Source organism: Homalodisca vitripennis, chromosome 4 (assembly GCF_021130785.1).
Source record: "Homalodisca vitripennis isolate AUS2020 chromosome 4, UT_GWSS_2.1, whole genome shotgun sequence".
Classification (NCBI taxonomy): Eukaryota; Metazoa; Arthropoda; class Insecta; order Hemiptera; family Cicadellidae; genus Homalodisca; species Homalodisca vitripennis.
The window spans coordinates 164,854,638-164,875,988 of NC_060210.1; the positions used below are offsets into that span (position 1 = coordinate 164,854,638).

Below are 21,351 nucleotides of genomic sequence, written 5' to 3' on the forward strand. Positions count from 1 at the left end.
TCATTACTTATGTGTCTCACACAGACGGACATTATGTTTGTTGATTAAGAGGAAAATTGAGTGTAGGTTGCTGAATGAGTGGGATTTCCAAACAGATATTAGGGTAACTCCCGGTATAAACAGTTTAGGGTGTAAAAACGCATTTTTAGGTATCTTTATATTCACTTTTGTTCGTGAGTTATTATGGATCTTGAGTTATTTTTTATCTTGCATTACAGCCATTTTTTTTATCAAAACCTTATATTTTGTATTGGTAGAAAAATTATTTAATCTTGTATATCGTGTATGTTATTAAATATGTTTGAGAAAAAGCATAATCCTAATTTAATTGTCTATGAAAATCACGACTGTTATATTTGGTACATATAAATAATTTTCCATGACCGTTAAATAAAAATAGTATAAGAATATTGGACTATGTTTATAACATGATCTAAAAGGTTTATTTGGTACCAATACCAGCTTCGGAACTTTTCATTGACGTATAAATACCAATGATATAAAAATATTGGATTACGTTTATAACATGATCTAAATGTTTTATTTGGTACCGATACCAGCTTCGGAACTTTCCATTGACGTATAAATACCAATGACATAAAAATATTGGACTATGTTTATAACATGATCTAAATGTTTTATTTGGTACCAATACCAGCTTCGGAACTTTCCATTGACGTATAAATACCAATGACATAAAAATATTGGACTATGTTTATAACATGATCTAAATGTTTTATTTGGTACCAATACCAGCTTCGGAACTTTCCATTGACGTATAAATACCAATGACATAAAAATATTGGACTATATTTATAACATGAACTAAATTATTGTTTTACAACTCCCAGCTTCGGAACTTTCCATTGACGTATAAAATACCAATGATATAAGAATATTGGACTATGATTATAATACCGACTAAATGCTTTAAAATTTACAAATAAATACTTAGGGTGGTAGAGAGTAGGCTATTATACGAGATTCATTGGGATACGTTTCCTGTGTTTACACAATGGAGCGCGGCTTATACTATAGCTAAAATATTCCAATTGTTTCAAACTTTCCATAATATTCCAACTTTCATAAACACTGACAATTGGAGTTAAATTTTATGAAAATAACAACGTTATGGATCTAATATCTAGATAAGGCTCTGTATATTTTATAACTTTAACAGCACCTTACAAGTTTAAAATTAAAATTTAATCTGCCATGGTATAGCAGCAATAACAAATAAGTTGGTCTTGCGATAGAACTCTAATACCTATATTATAATATCGTGACTCATACACACCTAATACAAGAACTTTTAAAATAATATTCAGTGAGAATATCAAAATAGTTCGGATTTTCTAGATGTTAATATAATATATCTGTTTATAAACAACTCAAATACAAATATAATTACACATATTGTATTGTGATTACAGGGTAAATTGTACAAAACTTCCTTTAAACGTTTTGTATTATAGTATATACAGACTGTAAAGTACTGTAACAAGTTTCAGCTTCATTCATCTATAATATTTAATATATATATATTACTGTCAAGCTCTGTTTGCAGTTTAATTTTGTTTTAAATAATATATACTGCTTTGAAGTTTCCGGGAGAAGAAGGCGTGAACGTAATAATATAATAACATGAGTAATAAGAAACAGAAGATCAAAATCTATTTTATGCTTTCTAACTGGGTTTTTCCGCCGATTGATAGAAATATTCAAGGTGAATTTTCACGGTTACACTACTGTAAACTGAAAGTATACTCGTAGTCGAACTATTTCTCATAGTTTCTTTTTTATATTTAACTATAAAAAGGTGACAGAATATACACCCAAGACTTTCACTTATTAAATTTTCGGAATTACGAGTTAAGTTGCAATCCGTAAGGGTTGTCTCGTACAAAACAACCAGCCACTGTGGTTCCACACGTCACGTGCCCCGAACAAGAGGAAGAGAATAATGACAATGGACGCCTACCGATCATCTCTTTGAAAGCCCATCGCTCTCGTCGCTTTCGTTGTTGAAGCTAGTCGAGTATTAATGATTTTTGTTATCTTTTTAGATCCAGCAATCAAGCTTGATTTCAACGTTTCACAAACACGTGCAATAAAAGATTAATGCTCACGATATTAATCTTATTCCTAGATTAGAGCTGAACCATAACATAGTAACATTAATTAATTAACATAATATAGCGAAAGAATTTAAATTTTGAAACGTATTTTATAGAGCCACTAACAATCAAATATATATTATGTATATGTGGGATAGGTTTGGGTACAATTAACTTTAAGCCTGGTGGGGCTATATAAATGCTTCTTGGCCCAGGAAAGAACACTATTGATTTCGTGGTTAAAAAGTAAAAAGACAGTCCGTCAGCTTGTCAGTCAGTGCGATATCTTTACTTAATTTGACTAAAATTCATATTTAACAAAATTAAATTTTACACAATTACATAAATTCCGTACATCAATTACATTATTATAGTATAAATAACTTTTAAGTTCTTGTACAAATAATCTTGAGTACTTCGTGCTGCAGACCGTAAACACTTTTCCGGCCAGATAATACTTCGTGCTGCAGACCGTAAAACCCATTTCCGGCCAGATAATGTTTAAAGTTTTGCAAGACATTTGAAGCTGTTTTTATTCCAAGAGGGACAAAGAGTTAAATTATTTATGACCAAAGTTGAATTGAATTAAATTTCTCTATTCTCTATTCTATTGTGAACAGATCTTAGTTTCTAGTGTTGAAGCCGTGAACTGAAATTGTATATTAATCGTTGTTGTCTAAACAAATTCTATACAATGATAAATTAGATTTTTTAAATGGAATATAAAGACACTATTCGACCGAAAATATCCTCTGCAATTCTCTCGTAACGCTAGATGCCATACGATGATAGTAGTTTCTTATGAAACAGTCATTTACAGATCCTCATTTTTATAAATCTCTTTACAATAGCATTGAATAGTTGGATTATTTTTATGTAATTGGGTGGGCTTCAAAAGGTAAAATTTTCACATAAGGTATGGCCGTATTTTCTAGAGCATAAAATAAAAATAATATCATTTCAGAAAGACTATCAAACATGCAATTTTTAATATAATTACAATTTTAACATATTCCAGGAGAGAGGTCCCGAATCCCAACTGGACTGGGAGATACAAAAGTTCCCAGTAATCCCGACAGTGGAACACCCCCCCCCCTTTTGATAATCTAGACACGTCCATGGGCCTGGAGTTTTTATCCAATACTAATAAAAAAACTAATGGAGTGTCTAAAAACAAGTGTTACATTTTTAAGTTTATTTTACAACAAAACAATACAAATTTACATTAAATTAAAAATAGATCTAGTTTTAAAAATTAATTCATTACTTGTTTAGGAGCTTATCTCTTATAAGTCAAAATTAAAACTAAAGTTAAATCATTCTTGTTTCTATAAAAGAATACATGGAGTTGTATACTATGTTGCCCATGGTATGAACGATACATAATTTGTATGTGTGTGTGTATGTATTTTATTTCGTAAAACATGACTCCCTAAAATTGCAAGAACAGATTACTCAAAACTAATAAATTAGATTAGAGCTACATTAGCACAACATTTCTTATGGCTGTCTCTAAGGCAATCAAATTAATAGTACTAGACGTTAATTTATACTACACAAATAATAACGTTAGGTAATACCAGTTCAGTGAAAGCTTTGATTATGGAACCGGAGTGTTTTATACTCAAGGTTGAGAGAGAGCTAACGTGCGAGAGAACGACCTGAAAGCGAGGTCTGTACAACATTTTACTCCCCTGATACAACTACAGTAAATATTTCAAGCTTCTTCCCCCCCCCTTGCGCGTGACAAAATTGTGCTAAATTGGAAAATTATTTTCATAATAATTATAATTGTCGTTTGTCCCACAATCTACATTATGTATGTAAATTACTGAGTACGCCATATAACTAGTAATGCATGTTGATACATTGTTAAAGAATTCGTGAGATTCGATTATAAAGTTGTTCTAATAATAATAATAATAATAATATAGCTTTCATCAAATTAACGTGAGAAAACTAATTTCCTACAAATATATCTTGCATTATTTGTTGTCATTAAATAGAACATTATAACTTTCAATTATTTTAATATAATTAAAATGTTATTTACAATGAGATTTCTCCCAATATACGTTAATTCACCATTCCTACCGTGAAGTTTCCGCAATGATTATTTTTCTTTGGCAGACGGCAGTTGGTAGCATTGCTCTCGGTCGATGTCTCTGAATGAAAGGAGGAAGGGTGTGATGCAGTGCAGTGCCAGCCAGTACCAGTGCGCATGCTCGCGCGGCGGTGAGGAGAGTGGAGAGAGGGAATATAACGTCCTCTACTGGCCGAACAGCCATAGTGATAGTTGTGTTGATGTGAGTTGTGTCGGATGAACAAAGCGTGACCAGGTATGATCCGGTACATTGTAGACTCTGTTATTTAGTTGTAACTTATATATTTTCCAAGGCGGTTTTCTGATTTATGTTTTTTTACAGCAGAATGGATAAAACCAACGGACCACAAGTCAAGATCGGCAATGAACATTTTAAAACTTGGCTCAAGAATTTGGATCCAGTAGCCAGGGTTGAAAAGATGAGCACTGTAAGTACAATTCAAATATAATATTTGCTAGGAAGGAATTATTGTGACTGTATACATAAAATATAATTAGGCCTAAATGTTATAAGGTTAGTACTAACATAACCTATAAAAAGCATTTTAAAATTCTGTTTTGTTTTAATTCGATGCGTTTTGTAGGTTAACCAACCATGTAAATATTTATGATTGCATGCTTAGTTGTTGAATGAAATTACGCTAAGCTGAATTTGATCAAACATGTTGGTAATTTTGTAACTATAATTAACGCGGAGAAATAAAATTGTGGGGATAATTTTATAAGCGGCCTACACTCGCTATTCGATTGCTATTATCGAACAATATTATCCAACTTCGATACGTAAAAATCGTACACTATAAGAGTTATAATAAATTACCGTAACAAGAGGGTCTTGTAAATTACAATTTTAAAAATAAATTTCACAATGACATTACGAAACAACAAAATTAACTACGGCCTAGACTTAGATATCAAAGAAATCTTATAATATTTGTAACTTGCCCAGCTTGATATAAATGAGTGCCCCATGTGTTCCCAGGAGCCACTTGAAAGTCTCGTCACTTATGAGGAATGTCTCGCTCATTTTCCTCATATGCATCACCATTTTCAAAGTCTCAAAATATTAGTTGTTTATTGTTTACATTAAAATTACTATAATTAACATCTAAAAATCATATGCTAAGTTGAATAAATTGTAATATCGAATTATTCCTTTGGATAAAAACAATCGAACAATTCAATAATAACAATCGAATAACGAGTATAAGCCGCTTGTTAAAGTCTACCCAACATTGTTTATTATATATAATTGGTTAAAAGACATTGAAAATATATACTATAAATCCACCCCTACATCAATAACAACACTACTTTTCTTTATCCAGTAAATAATCAAGTAGAGTGTGACAGTCTCATATAATCTAGAATGTGTATTCTTTTTTACTACCTATGACTGGTTGGCTTATAAGAACGGTAGTAATCATAGCACAGGATATTAATTTTAAGGTCATGGAACAGCTGCTCGACAGGCTTCTAGATTGCTTTTCTTTAACCATAATTCAAACAGATTTCTGAAGTTCAACATCTTCACTGCTGCTGTATACTGAGTGATGATACTATTCTCATAAGACAGCTGGCGCTCAAGGGTATATTATTCGACTCTGTATATTATACCGTACAGATTTTTTACGGACTCTCGAACGCATTTGCTACTTGTAACTCTGAGAAAACATCGGCAGTGCCTACGTGACTTACGTATCTATAACCTTGCTCTTTTCCATCCCACACACCTTTCCTCATCTCTACCAAATTCTGTTAATGTTCAGCCAAAACTCCATTATCCTCTCGGTTACTGCTTCTTATAGTGATTAATGTGAATTCTTTATCCTAACCATACCATCATGTCGGCTAGAACTAACAATTCTCGGCCCTTTTAACTTCCCTTTCCTGGTCTATTTCCGTACTACGTCCGCAAGTTTCCTGTCTCTTATTCGTTACACTCCTTTCCTCGCCACCTTCAACATCCTATTATACTCCACTATCTTAACTTGAAGGTCCCATGGAATGACCCCTACTATAAAGTATACTATAATGCAACAAAATAGAATACCTCGTGTTACAACGAATAAATATATCCTCTGTTCCAAAGAATATCTTGTATACCCCATTAATAAATTAGCCTTCGTTACTACTACTTCTTTAAAACTTTCCTGTCCCATGTAAACCCTAAGTGCGCTTTTTATGTCCAGTATTCTCTTCAACATCATAAGCACACACTTCTTTCTGTTGTATCTTTGCTACCTCCTTTTACACCAAGTACGTATCTTGCCTGATAGCTCCGTAGATCTGCTATTCAACCAACTTCTTCTCTCATCCTTCATCAACACCAGTTACCCTCATTTGCCATCATCTGTACATCCTTGCGCTTTCAGCAACTAAACAAGAAATGTAACAGATGTTTTTCCTGGACGTAACGCTATTCTTGAAGACAACTCCGGATAACTTACTAAAATCGTCGATTTTCCTACTGTTTACACCACCTCGCGATTTTTGTAATATTTCTTAATCACCCTGTGAGGTGTTTCTGTGTAATCGCTTTTTTTTCGTCTGCCCAGATAGTTGCAGTCGTGCTGGGTTCTATTCCAGGGTTGTGGTATCGCCTTATATTTTTATCTTACCCGCGCCCTCACCGTACGCTGATAGAGATCGAGATTATAAGCAAGGTTAAACGTATGTGAACAGAAAAACTCAGACTCGTTCAGAGCGAATTCAGTTATTCGCACTCTTCAATAGAACGATATCATCACAGTTTTCTGTTCTATGTTTCGCGATTTTACGTAAATAAATGTTAATTAGAACTGTCAATGCCCCGTTCTAAAAGGTGACGTTTAGAAATAAATCCTATTGTAACGACGACTATTTGGCAATTATTTGTGCGTGAGAAAACAGATTTTTAATATCGGTGGTCCGCGAGATCTTTATTCCACAGCCGTTGCTCGAACCGGTCTCTGTATCGTCTGCTCGTTTCTTCTTTCTTCAGTGTGTTGTTATGCTGTGTTAGGCTGAGGTTATGTTTTGACTTTACAAATATTAAAATAAATATTAAATATATCAAACCAAACAAATTCCTTCTTTATACTTATAACATAAAATTATCATATAAAGTTAACCTGAAAGAAACATGTCACTAACTACGATAAACTATTAGCTGCTCCTAATCTGTACTACGCAACGAATTGTCAATTTTAGGAGTAGGATACCAAGCTTATGCGGCTTATAGGATGCAAAACATATACGTTTGCAAACTAGGAAAGGTAGTAGAACCTATATTTAATAGATACACTACTATCACTAAACACGATAACCTATAAACGGCTGCTAACCTATCCTACGCACTGAATTATTAATCTTAGGAATAGGATAACAAGCTTATACGGCTTATAGGATGCAAAATATACGTTTGCAGACTAGGAAAGGTAGTGAAGGGTAGTAGAACCTATATTTAATAGATACACTACTATCACTAACCACGATAACCTATACACGGCTGCTAACCTATCCTACGCACTGAATTATTAATCTTAGGAATAGGATAACAAGCTTATACGGCTTATAGGATGCAAAATATACGTTTGCAGACTAGGAAAGGTAGTGAAGGGTAGTAGAACCTATATTTAATAGATACACTACTATCACTAACCACGATAACCTATAAACGGCTGCTAACCTATCCTACGCACCGAATTATTAATCTTAGGAATAGGATATCAAGCTTATACGGCTTATAGGATGCAAAATATACGTTTGCAGACTAGGAAAGGTAGTGCAGGGTAGTAGAACCTATATTTAATAGATACACTACTATCACTAACCACGATAACCTATAAACGGCTGCTAACCTATCCTACGCACCGAATTATTAATCTTAGGAATAGGATAACAAGCTTATACGGCTTATAGGATGCAAAATATACGTTTGCAGACTAGGAAAGGTAGTGCAGGGTAGTAGAACCTATATTTAATAGATTCACTACTATCACTAACCACGATAACCTATAAACGGCTGCTAACCTATCCTACGCACCGAATTATTAATCTTAGGAATAGGATAACAAGCTTATACGGCTTATAGGATGCAAAATATACGTTTGCAGACTAGGAAAGGTAGTGAAGGGTAGTAGAACCTATATTTAATAGATTCACTACTATCACTAACCGCGATAACCTATAAACGGCTGCTAACCTATCCTACGCACCGAATTAATTATTAAATTTTACTTAACGATTACAAATCGTGGTGACTCAGTGGTTAATTTCAGTGGGAACGCAAGGAACGGCTTTTCTTACCTCCCAAGAGTGCCGGAACGCAAGGGAACGCTTTTAAAACTACGAGTACAAGTTTTAGTTTAAAAAAATTGTAGGTAGGTTCAATATTATGCTATGCTTTTGTTTGCGAGTGACTCGTAAGCAGATAGTAAGCGCCCGTACAAGCAGTTGTGAGCTGTGCTAATAATAATAATAATAATCTCTTTATTGCATTTTGAAACAATTTAACATTGTATCGCAATCGTCATAAACAAAAATAAATAGTCCCAACTATGCTGTGATGAGTCTTGCACGGAATCAGGCAGGAGGAAGGTGACGGGCGAGTCATCCTAGTTCGCGCATGCGCGGCTGCGCCTCTCATAACAAAGCAATACCCACCCCACCCCCTTCCTTTCCCCCTCCATTTCCGCCACCGCCCCAGTGATCACAAGTGTGTTGACTAGTTGACTTGACCTTGGTGTGTTTCGCGTTTAAAGTTACAAGTTGGATCGCATCCCATCACGCTTAAGTTCGTTTTGAGGTGCAGGTCGTTGATTGTGTTCGTGTTTATGCTTATTAGTGCTGGTGCAGCTAAATAGTTTCCTAATTGACTATGACTACCAGAAAAATTGTTGATTTCTTTAAACCTAACCCTAAGAAACAAAAAGGTTATGCGAATAATGAGAACTGCAGTTCGGAAGCATTGACTACAACTTCAATTGTTGATCAAGATAAAAGAGAAGACGTAATCGGGATCAATGAGGATAATTGCGATTACCATTCCCCTTCGACTTCCTCGTCGGTCAAAATATTATCCAGGTTGGTGGGTTTGGGATCTGATGCAGACGAAGCTAAGGTTAGTAATGAAATAATGATTTTGTTAATAGGGTGAACAGCCAGTTTGTTGGTCTGAAGAACAAATTGTTGAAATTTAAAAGCTAAAAATCATGGTTAATTGTGAACAGAGAACTAGGTTGCAACGTTTGCCGTAGTGTGAGTACTCTAGGTGCAGAGAAAAACGAAGGGCCTAAAGATTAGCGAAGAGTGGGTTTTAGGAACTGTTACCGCTTATGGAAAACAATAAAAAAGACCAGCAATCCTCTCTTAGGAAAAAGATATTTTTACACCGTGGGTCTCGAGCTCATTCTTTAGCTGAAAAAAATACTCATTGAAGCTAAGAAAGATTACAATGAAAAAAAAGCTGTTGCTTCTATGCATAAAGAGCAGCAGATTGTAACTGAGCGCATTTTCCGCACGGCTTATAAGCAAGCTAAACTAAATAGGCCATTTTTTTTAGTTTGAAACTGAAATTGATCTTCAAATAATGAATGGCTTAGATATGGGGCGAATCCTACATTCAAATGTTGCTTGCTCCAATATAATTCATCATATTTCTGATGAAATGAAATCAGACTTGATAAATGGCCTAATCAAGTCAGACTTCTAAAATTTTCCCTGCTTTTGGATGAAGCCACTTCAGTTTCAAACAAAAAATGCTTTGGTGGGTTTTATATCAGAACTGTTCTAAAGGGAATGCAAAAACCCTATGACAGTGTTCTTAACACTTTTTTGAGCTAAATAGCACAACATCAGCTGGTATAATTAACAAGAACTTTTAAAATCAGTTACAAGCATTAGGTCTAAGCTTTGAATTCATGAAAGACCATATGATTGCTCTAACTTGTGATGGGCTTCAGTGCTACTAGGCAAGAAATCTGGCCTTGCTATACAGCTTACTGAAACGTTCCCCAACTTGTTCATTTGGCATTGTTTGAACCATCGTTTAGAGCTTGCCGTGCACGATTCCATAGAAGAAGTAGCTGGAATCAATCATTTTAAGATATTCATGGATAAAATTAGAAACATGTTTAGTTGTTCACCGAAAAACAGCAGGGAGTTGGCAGAAGTTGCTAAAGGACTAGAGGAGCAAATGTTGAAAATCGGCCGTGTTTTAGATACTCGTTGGGTAGCCTTCCAGCTTAATGGCGGTGAAAGCAGTTTGGACAGATTTTAAAGCTTTGTACAATCATTTCATTGAAGCATCTGAAGACAAACAAAGGGACTCGAAAGCAACGTTCAACTTACAAAGGGCTTTGTAGTACATTATCTTCTACAACTTTTGTACACAACCTGGCATTGATGTTCGATGCTCTAGAAGAGTTTATCGGATTTGTCCTTACAGCTTCAAAAATCAAGCCTCAACCTTATCCAAGCCCACAGTGATGTAAACACTGTTAATTAAAGTGTTTGAAAACCGAGTTTGAAAACATGGGTAGACGTTCAGTGGAAGCTAAAATTGCTATTGACGATTTGATGTTTCAAGATGTTAAACTTTGTGTAAGATCCAAGATACCCAGTATTCCAGAAAAAACAGTTTCTATCGGAGCCTCGCTAACAACTTGACTTCAAGGTTGCTATCATCATCTTCAAATGCGGCTGAACACTACACCAAAATCATGAATGACATCAAAGTGATCCACCCCATGTATTGGCCAAAAGACTTATCCATCACCTACGGAGAATGTGAGATCCAGCGAATCTGCGATAGATTTAAGATTAGCAGCTCTCAGGATATAATTAGAGACTTCAGACACTTCAAGCAGGGACTGAAGCCTATGTTAAGTGGAGAGAAACCTACTATTCTAGAGCAACCGCCGTCGTTTAAGAAACTGATTTCCATCATAAATAGTATTGCAGTGTCTAGTGCTGAATGTGAACGTGGGTTTTCTGCAATGAATCTAATTATGTCTCCTCTTAGATCTTCACTCTACATTAGCACTGTTTGCGATTTATTGCGGATCAGGCTCCTAGGACCTCTGTGGCTAGATACAATCCCGAGCGACACGTCAAAACCTGGCTGGCGAAGGGACACCATTCTGCACTTAACACCAAGTCAAAACAACGAGGGCAGAAAAACTTACCATGAAGACAGCATTGCATTGTGGGAACTTTTGTTTGTCCTAAATCTGTTTTTTTAAATATCTTTTTAGAATTTCAGAACATTAAGTTTTCATTAAAATAACTAGCCTATGCCTAACTTATAGTTGTGTTTCTGAACTCAAGTTTTTGAGTTCTTTTTTGTACTTACAGTTAGTTTTTGTGTATTGTTGTTTTGTTTCTTTTGTAGTTTTCACTTTAAAATATTAACAAACAACTAAAACTAAGTTTACCAACAGTCTTGGCATTGCCTTACAATATTATACTACAAATCCGTACATATTTGTTATAATAACTAATAAGCAAATAAAATAATCAACCTTAACTTTTTAAAAAACTACACTAAATTTTAAAAAATGAAAACCGTGTTACTCCACTCTGTGTGTCATTTATTTTGTGTGTAATTAAACGCTCCCTTTTCCTTTCCAAGAAGTTGGTTTATTTTGAATGTATTAATATTGTTTTTGTACCCATAAGGTATGCAATTTTTTTGTAAAATATGCAAACTTGTAAAAAAGCTGTTTATATTAACAAACATCCATTTACATATTAATATGTATTATTATTACTACTGTAATGTGTATAAATAAAACTGTGAATACAGGCTCAATTTGTTTTTATTTTACCATTCATTAAAAAAATTAATATTGGCGAGCTTCATTGATTCAAACAAAATGGTCAATGAAATCAAACCAAATATTTCTGGGAAATTTAAAGTAGGCAACAAGGTGTTAATGGAGTAGAGTAGAGTAGAGAATAAACTCAATAATTTAAATTCATGTTTTTTATTTTCTTACAATCCTAATTAAGCACCTTAAAGAAAATAAACAGCATTAAAATATCACTTGGTATTTTTATAAAAATGAATGTATTATTATGTCTGGGTGGTTAAACCTAAAAACAAAGGTTTACAGTTATAATTTTCAAAAGTTTTCCTGGGTGAGGGCCCCCCTCCTTCCTGGGGTGTATTCCATACCCACCGGTCTGAGCTTCCCGCTTTAAGAGTTTCCCACACCTAAAATTTTAGAAATTAAGCACTGTGGTGACTCACCAAATAGACGATATAAGGCGATTGCGTATTCTCCGTACCGGGCTCCTCTCCTCGACTCGACTTCACACAACGACGTCCGCAAGCAAACTCTTCTTCTCCTCGAATCGACTTCACACAACGACGTCCGCAGGCAAAACTCTCTCCTCGAATCGACTTCACACAACGACGTCCGCAGGCAAAACTCTTCTCCTCGAATCGACTTCACACAACGACGTCTGCAGGCAAAATTCTCTGTCCCTTGTCGGGTCGGCTGTATAAGTAGACCGCCAGCCGGTCATGCGCAGAAACGCGTTTTCGGCAGACGCTGCAGCGGCCACATCGGAGCTCCGGCTACTGCACTGCCCCGAGTAGAGAGGTTCCCTAACCTCAAATCAACTCCTTCTAATGGAAGGACTACGACGACGACGACTATCGACGAAAATAAATCGAAACATCTACTTGTCAAAATAAACGTTTTCTAATTTAAGAACAAAAAAAACCGGGGTATAAAATTGAACCCTTATACCCCTGTAACATATACAGGCAGGCAGCGGGTATCCTATCCTTCAGTTGTCTAGGGTGGGTCACCTAGGATGACCTTCAGTTGAGGGATTTTCCACGGCTGGGGAGTTTCGCGTGGTCTCCGATGAAGTCATGCAGAGTTAGTATCCCTGCAGACCGTTGTACGACCGTGGCGTAAGGGTTACCGTGATCACGAAAGCGGATCCCTCAGAATGTGGCCTTTTCATTGCACACCTTGTAACATATGTGTGGAACATTACATTTCCTCAAACTTGAATGAATATTACCACTGAGTGTGCACTACTAGCAAAGTCACTGATCGTTGAAGCTTGAAAACCATGGGTCTTTACCCTCCCTGTAGGAAAATATGTGTTGTCACATAGAAGAATTAGTATTCCTGCGGATCGTAGGAAGACCATGGCGCAGTTGTTACCGTGAGCACCAAGTCGTATCCCCCCTGATATGGCCTTTCCATTGCACACCATGTAACATAAGTCTGGAACATTACCATTTCCTCAAATTTGAATGGATATTGCCACTGAGTGTACACTACTAGCAAAGTCACTGATATTCGAAGCTTGAAAACCTTGGGGTTTTACCCTCCCTTTCGGAGAAAACGTGTTGTAACCTTTTTCATTTCTTCTTGTATTAACGCTTTAGTCATTCTATCCTTCAATTTTTGTTTTCAAGGCGTTTCTGCTATTTACTGACCTCAAAGAACATTTTCATCGTGATTACCCTAATCTGGTCGCCCACTCAATGATGTGTTCCCACGGCGACTAAGCTTCCGCTGCATTCATACATCTCGCCTGATCTCTGATGAAGTAATGCAGAATTAGTATCCCTTCAGACCGTAGGACGACCGTTGCGTAGGGGTTACCGTGATCACGAGTGCGGTTCCCTCAGGATGTGGCCTTTCCATTGCACACCCTGTAACATATTTCTAGAACATTACCATTTCCTCAAATTTGAATGGATATTGCTACTGAGTATACATTACTAGCAAAGTCACTAATCGTTGAAGCTTGAAAACCTTGGGCTTGTACCCACCCTGTTGGAAAATATGTGTTGTAACCTTTTTCATTTCTTCTTGTATAAACGCTTTAGTAATTTTATCCTTCAATTTTTGTTTTCAAGGCGTTTCTGCCATTTACTTACCTCAAAGAACATTTTCATCGTGATTACCATAATCTGGTCGCCCATTCATGGATGTGTTCCCACGACGACTTAGCTGCCGCTGGATTCATGGCTTTAGCTTGGTCTCCGATGGAGACATGCAGAATTAGTATCCCTGCAGACCGTAGGACAACCCTGGCGTAGTGGTTACAGTGATCACGAAGTCGTATCCCCCTTGATGAGGCCTTTCCATTGCACACCATGTAACATATGTCTGGAACATTACCATTTCCTCAAATGTGAATGAATATTGCCACTGAGTGTGCACTACTAGCAAAGTCACTGATCGTTGAAGCTAGAAAACCATGGGATTTACCCTACTTTTTGGAATATATGTATTATCACCTTTTTCTTTTCCTCTTCTATTATCCTTTTAGTCCTTCCATCCCTCAATCTTTGTTTCCAAGGCGTTTCTGCTATTTACTGTCCACATTTTCATCATGATTACCTTCATCTGGTCGCCTACTCATCGATTTGTTCCCACGGCGACTGGTTGCCGCTGCATACATGGCTCTTGCCTGGTCTCCGATAAATGCATGCAGAATTAGTATCCCTGCAGACCGTAGGACGACCATGGCGCAGATATTACTGTGATTGCAAAGGCAGTTCCCTCAGGATGAGGCCTTTCCATTGCACACTCTGTAACATATGTGTAGAACATTACCATTTCCTTAAATTTGAATGAATATTACCACTTTTAGTGCTTTACTAGCAAAGTCACTAATCGTTGAAGCTTTTAAACCTAGGGTATTTACCCTCCCTTTTGGAAAATATGTGTTGTCACTTTTTCATTTCTTCTTGAATAACCCCTTTAGTCATTTCTTCCCTTAATATTTTTTCCTAGGCGTTCCTGCTATTTCCTGTCCTCAAAGCACATTTTCAACGTGATTAGCCTCATCTGGTGGCCCACTCATACATATCTGCATACATATCTCGACTGGTCTCCGATGAAGTCATGCAGAATTAGTATCCATGCAGACCGTAAGACGGCCATGGCCTAGGGGTTACCGTGACCACAAAGGCCTATTCCCCCTGATGAGGTCTTTCCATTGCACACTATGTAACATATGTCTGGAACATTACCATTTCCTTAAATTTGAATGAATATTACCTCTTTGCGTGCACTACTAGCAAACGCACTGATAGTTGAAGCTTTAAAAGCGTGGGTCTTTACCCTTCCTTTTGGGAAATGTCTATTATCACCTTTTTCATTTCTTCTTGTATAATCCCTTTAGTCATTTTATCCCTCTATCCTTACTTCGAAGGCGTTTCTGCTATTTCCTGACCACAAAGCACATTTTCATCGTGGTTACCCTCATCTGGTCGCCTACTCATGGATGTGTTCCCATGACGACTTAGCTATCGCTGCATACATGGCTCTTGCCTGGTCTCCGATGAAGTCATGCAGAGGTCTTCACGAAGTCGGTTCCCTGGGGATGTGGCTTTTCGATTGTACACTCTGGAACAAATGTCTGGAACATTACATTTCCTTTTATTTGAATGATTAATACCACTGAGTTTGTACTACTAGCAAAATCACTGATCGTTGAAGCTTGAAAAGCGTGGGTCTTTACCCTCCCTTTTGGAAAATGTGTATTATCACCTTTTTCATTTCTTCTTGTATTATCCCTCTAGTCATTTACTATCCTCAAAGTACATTTTCTTCGTGATTACCTAATGCCCCTTAGCTGCTTATCTCCACACCCATACAAATAAAATATTTTCCTAGTTTTCGCTGTCTCTTTAATACTAATCCGTGTTTACATCCAGCACCACAGTATCTATTTCTTATATTTTAGATCTTTCATCTTTCACCAATTTCTTTACTGATCATATCTCGTCATGATACCACTAATCGCTCTTTTTACCCGCCTTCAAAGATTCTCATGTAGCATTCTCAATTCTTACTTCCAATAATCTCACTTTATTATCCTTAACGTCTTCTCTTTTCCATTAGTAACTTAACAAACATAAAGGTTGTTTGTATGGAAAATTGTGAACCGCTTTAAACCGTTTAGCTGTCAAACAATAAAATTTAAATTGTTTTACCAACTTGTAATTGAGCTAGAACTATTCCATAAATACTACGTTTTTATGAAACTGCAGAATAATAATCTGTAGAAAACGTTTGTAAAAAAATATTTTTCATGGCAAGTCCACTTAATCTAGCCAAGTCACTATTCCACTATGCTTCCTCTCGATTTCATTTTTATATCCTGATTAAAGATTGCTGCACCTTCAATCTGCCTCTATCCTGGTAAATTTACTTCTCCCTCCAGTCCTTACTCCTGCCACTTTCCCTTCTCTATTTCTAGAGCATGTTTTAGCCACACCGGTTTGCCTGTCTCAGACAACAGCTAACCAGATTTTTCGAAGCCTCGTGATCAATATCACAACTACCTTATATTCACTCAGTGTCTGATTCCACATGCCATTCATTAACGATCTATCATATTGTCAGACAAGTGGAAATGTCCGTGTGGCTTTATCCCTTTTCCCTTGAAAGATGCTCACCACTCTAGCAATCGGCACGTCCAATCCCACAGTCATCATACATTCTTGTATTCTCCCCTTGCGTTCAGCATTCCAGAAGACCACATTCTGTAGTTTACATTAATATTCATTCCGATCACTACATTCCTCCTACCACTTCGACTTCTCAATCCTTACAAAACTTATTCTAATACCATCCCATAATCTAGAATCTATGCTAATTAAGGTTAACGTCTGACCACATCTCCAAATAATTAATATCGTACTTTTTCCGGCGCAAGTTGCCATTTGCTGATGCGCAAGTACTACAGTTTCTGCACAAATCATTGACCTCCTTCGTCATGTTTGGCAAATAAAACTTTCTCGTGTCTTTCCAGGGTCTTTTTAACAACCAAATGGCCTCCTGAAACGTCTTAATTCAGCTGCCGTAGTACGCCAGGAACTCGTTGCTGGGGAACCGGATCTTGCAGTTTTCTTTGATTTCCCTCTGCATTCTCTAATGCATGCTTCAGGATGCCCTCGTCTTCTACAGTTGAGTCCCACTGTGTCTTAAAGTCTTAATTTTCGGCGACAACGATGCTACTTTTAGCCAGACTGGTTTTCCCTTGCCTGATCTCATTCAAGCCCACAGGTATTTCATTTTGGCGTCTTCCTTCTACTCCTCTAACATCTCAGCGTTCAGCCACTGGTCGTTTACGAGTCTTACTCCTTGCAGTGGCTTCCTTGTCATCTTGTTGCAAGCAGTGTTGACATTTTTCATCGCAGGGTCTTCGGGAAAGAGCATCGGCGTTCCTGTGACTAGTTCACGCACGATGAACCGATTCGAAGTCATATTCCTGCAGACTTCCTATCCACCCTATGCCAATTGACCTTCCTGTCTATGTCACTTTACCTTCCGGAGACTTACAATTCAGGAGCCACATCAAAGCAGCGTGGCCTGTTATTAGAAGAAAATGGTGGCCATATAGATGTTTATGGAAGTGACTGACGGACTTTCTTACTAATAATTATGTCTACAAAAACATGAAATTTAATAAATGGAAACAAACTTTTAAATTTAAAATTTTGAACTACGAATCTGTGGCCTATTACGTAAATAACCGGACTTTCAACAATTGGGACTACCAACGTCGTGCCTAACACGTTTAATCACTAACTTGATCACCCCTTCTACAATAATCCATTTGAACTTCGACACTTGGTGTCTAACAGGTTGGGTTACCATATATACATTTAACAAAATATTTTATTTACGACATATGGTACCCAACGTGTTGTGTATGTATATCCAACTTTAAACTTGAATCTCGACATATGGCACCACCGACTTGGTACTAGGCCTATATACATACAACAATTGACTTGAGCTTCGACATATGGTATCCAACAAAGGACATAGTGACACCCCCCCCCCCCAACAAACTAACAACCATTCCTTTCAAAAAGGATTTTTCCATTCGGAAAATAGTCAAAGTTGTCCCTGTGTTCAAGAAAGACGACCCTTGCAAAGCAAGTAATTGTCGTCCATTTGCGATCCTTCCTGTTCTTTAGTAACGAGAATTTTGGATAAGTCAACGATTGATGCCGTAACTAACCTCATATAAGTCGTAGTCGATGTGCTGGAGAGGCGAGAACGGTTGCGTAGCATTTTTCTTGATCTCTCACAAACGTTTGACTGTGTGCATCACGAGACATTGCTGCACCAGTTAGAGACTTGTAGGGTTCGTGGTTTGTCACACGATTGGTTCTTGTCATATGTAAGCGACAGAGATCAGTCTGTACATGTCGTTAACGCCCTGTCAGAAATAATTAGAATGCCTTATTGAGTCCTTCAGGGATCAATTCTTAGTTTCTATTCTTCAGTTCTAAGTTCTCTATTATGGAGAGATGATTCAATACGTTGACGACACGACTCTCTGTATCTCAGGTAAAACGATTCAAGATTTAGAAATAAAATCGTTTATCGAACTAAATTCGTACATCTAACACTTTTCTGAAATAACTTAAACTCAAATCATTCAGAGTGCTCTTTCGTTAATTTTAGTTTTAGACAACATGAGCAAGATTGAGACCAATTGTGTTTATGGATGATGTACTCTTAGAGGAAACATAATCCATCACGTTTTTTGGAATACACATTGATCGTGGGCTAACCTGGAAAGATCACATATATACTGTCTGTGCTATTATGCTTGTGGAAAGTATTGTTCCCTTGATATCTTAAAAATGGCCTATTATGGTCTGGTTTACTCACACCTGCCCTATGGTATGAGTTTATGGGGAGGTTGTGCCAAATACAGACTGGAAAGGGTTTTCAGACTACAAAAAAGGCAATTCGCATTATGCTGAAACTAAATTTTAGTGTCGTTTAGGGGTTCGTTCAGGAAACTAAAACTGCTTATTTTACCCTTCCTCAATGTGCTGGAGGTGGTTATGTCTGCTGGACCAAGTATACTTTCATACAGTGCCGAAACATCCACCTGCATGAACGAAAGATATTGAGCTAAAATCAGACAAATTTCGGATCTGATGTACCAAATTAAATTAGTGTGCGTGTGTGTGATGCTTGTAAGTATGAACGGATTTTAAATAGTATATTAGAGTTTGAAATTGGTAAGTTTTAGTTCTGAAATAAATGTCTAGAACCAATTTTTTTTCTAATAAAACTATATATTTTGAGATTGTATATTCCCGAAAAGAGCCTGAACTTTATGAAACATAATTTATACAAAATGGTATTACCTTAACTGTCATCAGTGAGGGGATTTCCCTTACCGTAGTACCTGAAATGCAGTTATGGGATTCCCCATAATGGAGGGGATTTCCCTCTGGAGTACCTGAAATGTTTGCGTATGTCACTCTGTTTCTGACTCTTCTCCGGTGGCAGGTATGCGACCCTTCCTAGAAGGTCTCATACACGAATGCTAGACTGGTCTAACTTTTTTACTGCCAGGCCCGTTTTTGTGATGTCACAGAAAATGCCATACTATAGGAGGAGGAGTGCTGAAAATGCTTGCCGTAATTTGAGTAAATGTAGTATCTCGTATTACCACGTATAATATTCGATGTTGTCATCATAAATAAGTATATTTGTTTTTTTCTAATGAAGTGTAAAAACATATATAGCTATTTTGCAAGTAAAAAGTATTTGTTCATGTTACTTTATTGTTTATTGTTATTGTGTTTAGTTATGGATTTTGGCACGGTAGTTTCTGTATATAATGCATAAATTAGTATTACTTTTCAATAACACATTGAGATTGCCCATGCAAATTAGTTGTAATACGATAAATATAACTCTTGTTTCAGATCGCTAAAACTCAAGCTTCTGCTGGCCTGAAGGGATCATTGATCAAAGTTTCATTAGCACAACTGTCACAAAGGTGTGAAGTGAGGTTGCTTAAATTGAGTGACAGAGAAATCAAGTTTGCAACAAGGTAAGCTGTAACTATTGTGTAATTATATTTCCTGATACATTGATAACTACTTAATAGTTACTAGAACTACATAATATTTAGTTTAAAATACTGATATTAAAACTAAATTTATATTTAATTGTATTAATTATTTTAATTTATAATAAATTACTTAAAATGTATTGATTAATAAATTATTACATTTATATTTGTACTTATATCTATATACAGTATGAGTTAAAGGTATGGATACACACGGTTTAGTTTGTGATGGATAAAGATGGAGGGATGGAACTCGGGACAACTTTGTAGGAAATAGAAGAGAACAAATTGAGTGAGAAATAGTCACTGTTACAACTTTGCTCATTTCTCCAAAATGGGATTTGGTGGGAGGGGTGGGTCAAAATTTTTAAATGTAAAGACCCATAAAGTGAGAGCTTTCTATCTCAACCCAGTACAAAGTGGCAACTCATTGAAATTAATTAAGTTAAAAGCATGAATGGATCCTGCTCAACCTTCAGTGGACAAAGATAGAAAAATGAAACTCAGGAAAAAAAGCGAACCATTTCCTCAAAATGGGCTTGGGGGGGAGCAGTTTAAGATTTTTAAATGTAAAGTTACAGTAGCACTAGTAATTAATCATACAATTGCGCTAAGCATAACATGGCTAAAACTTATTAATCTGTGTTTTTTATATCAGATGTTCAAACAGTTTGAAAATGTCCAACCCTGTTATAGAAACTTGAAACGGAACGCTGCATGGATTTTTTGAATATCTGCTATTCTGTCCTGAAGGTCATTAATGCACTGGGGTTTTGTTTTATAGACGTTGTTTTTTATGTAACCCCACACAAAGTAGTCAAGTGGAGATAAATCTGGCGATCTTGGTGGCCACTCGATACTTCCTCTTCTGCCTATCAAGCGGTTTTCAAAAATTATATTGTTTAAATAATTGCGGACATACAGATCATAGTGTAGAAGTGCTCCATACTGCTGGAACCAAACTTCATTAAAGTTGATGGTTGTTACTTGGATAGCTGGATGAACCTGATTTTGTAAAATTTCCTGGTATACCTCGGCGTTAAAGTTTCCATCAATACAAAAGGGCCCAACAAACTGACCCCTCACAACGCAAAGCCAAACTTTTAAATTTTCACGGTGCTGGGTATGTTGCTCTTTCATCCAATGAGGGTTAACAACAGCCCAATAACGAGCATTGTATCTATTAACGTTACCGTTTAACATGAAAGGTGCTTCATCAATGTTCCGAATCATTATTTCACAAATTTCCATTCAAGTTAGCTCACT

General features: G+C 36.5%; 1 protein-coding gene across 3 annotated transcripts in view; it reads left to right on the forward strand.

Moving 5' to 3' along the window:
- LOC124360523 overlaps nucleotides 1–21,351 on the forward strand; it is a 44,980-nt gene that overhangs the window by 15,312 nt on the left and 8,317 nt on the right. Inside the window, exons 1-3 of one of the 3 annotated variants that reach the window (XM_046814220.1) lie at nucleotides 4,299–4,456; nucleotides 4,544–4,649; nucleotides 19,937–20,064. In XM_046814220.1, the coding sequence (XP_046670176.1) occupies nucleotides 4,548–4,649; nucleotides 19,937–20,064 (230 nt within the window). In that variant the 5' untranslated portion in view covers nucleotides 4,299–4,456; nucleotides 4,544–4,547. Of the gene's footprint in view, nucleotides 1–4,298; nucleotides 4,457–4,543; nucleotides 4,650–19,936; nucleotides 20,065–21,351 lie in introns of those variants that run through there. The other 2 variants (XM_046814221.1, XM_046814223.1) reach the window with 2 other exon arrangements.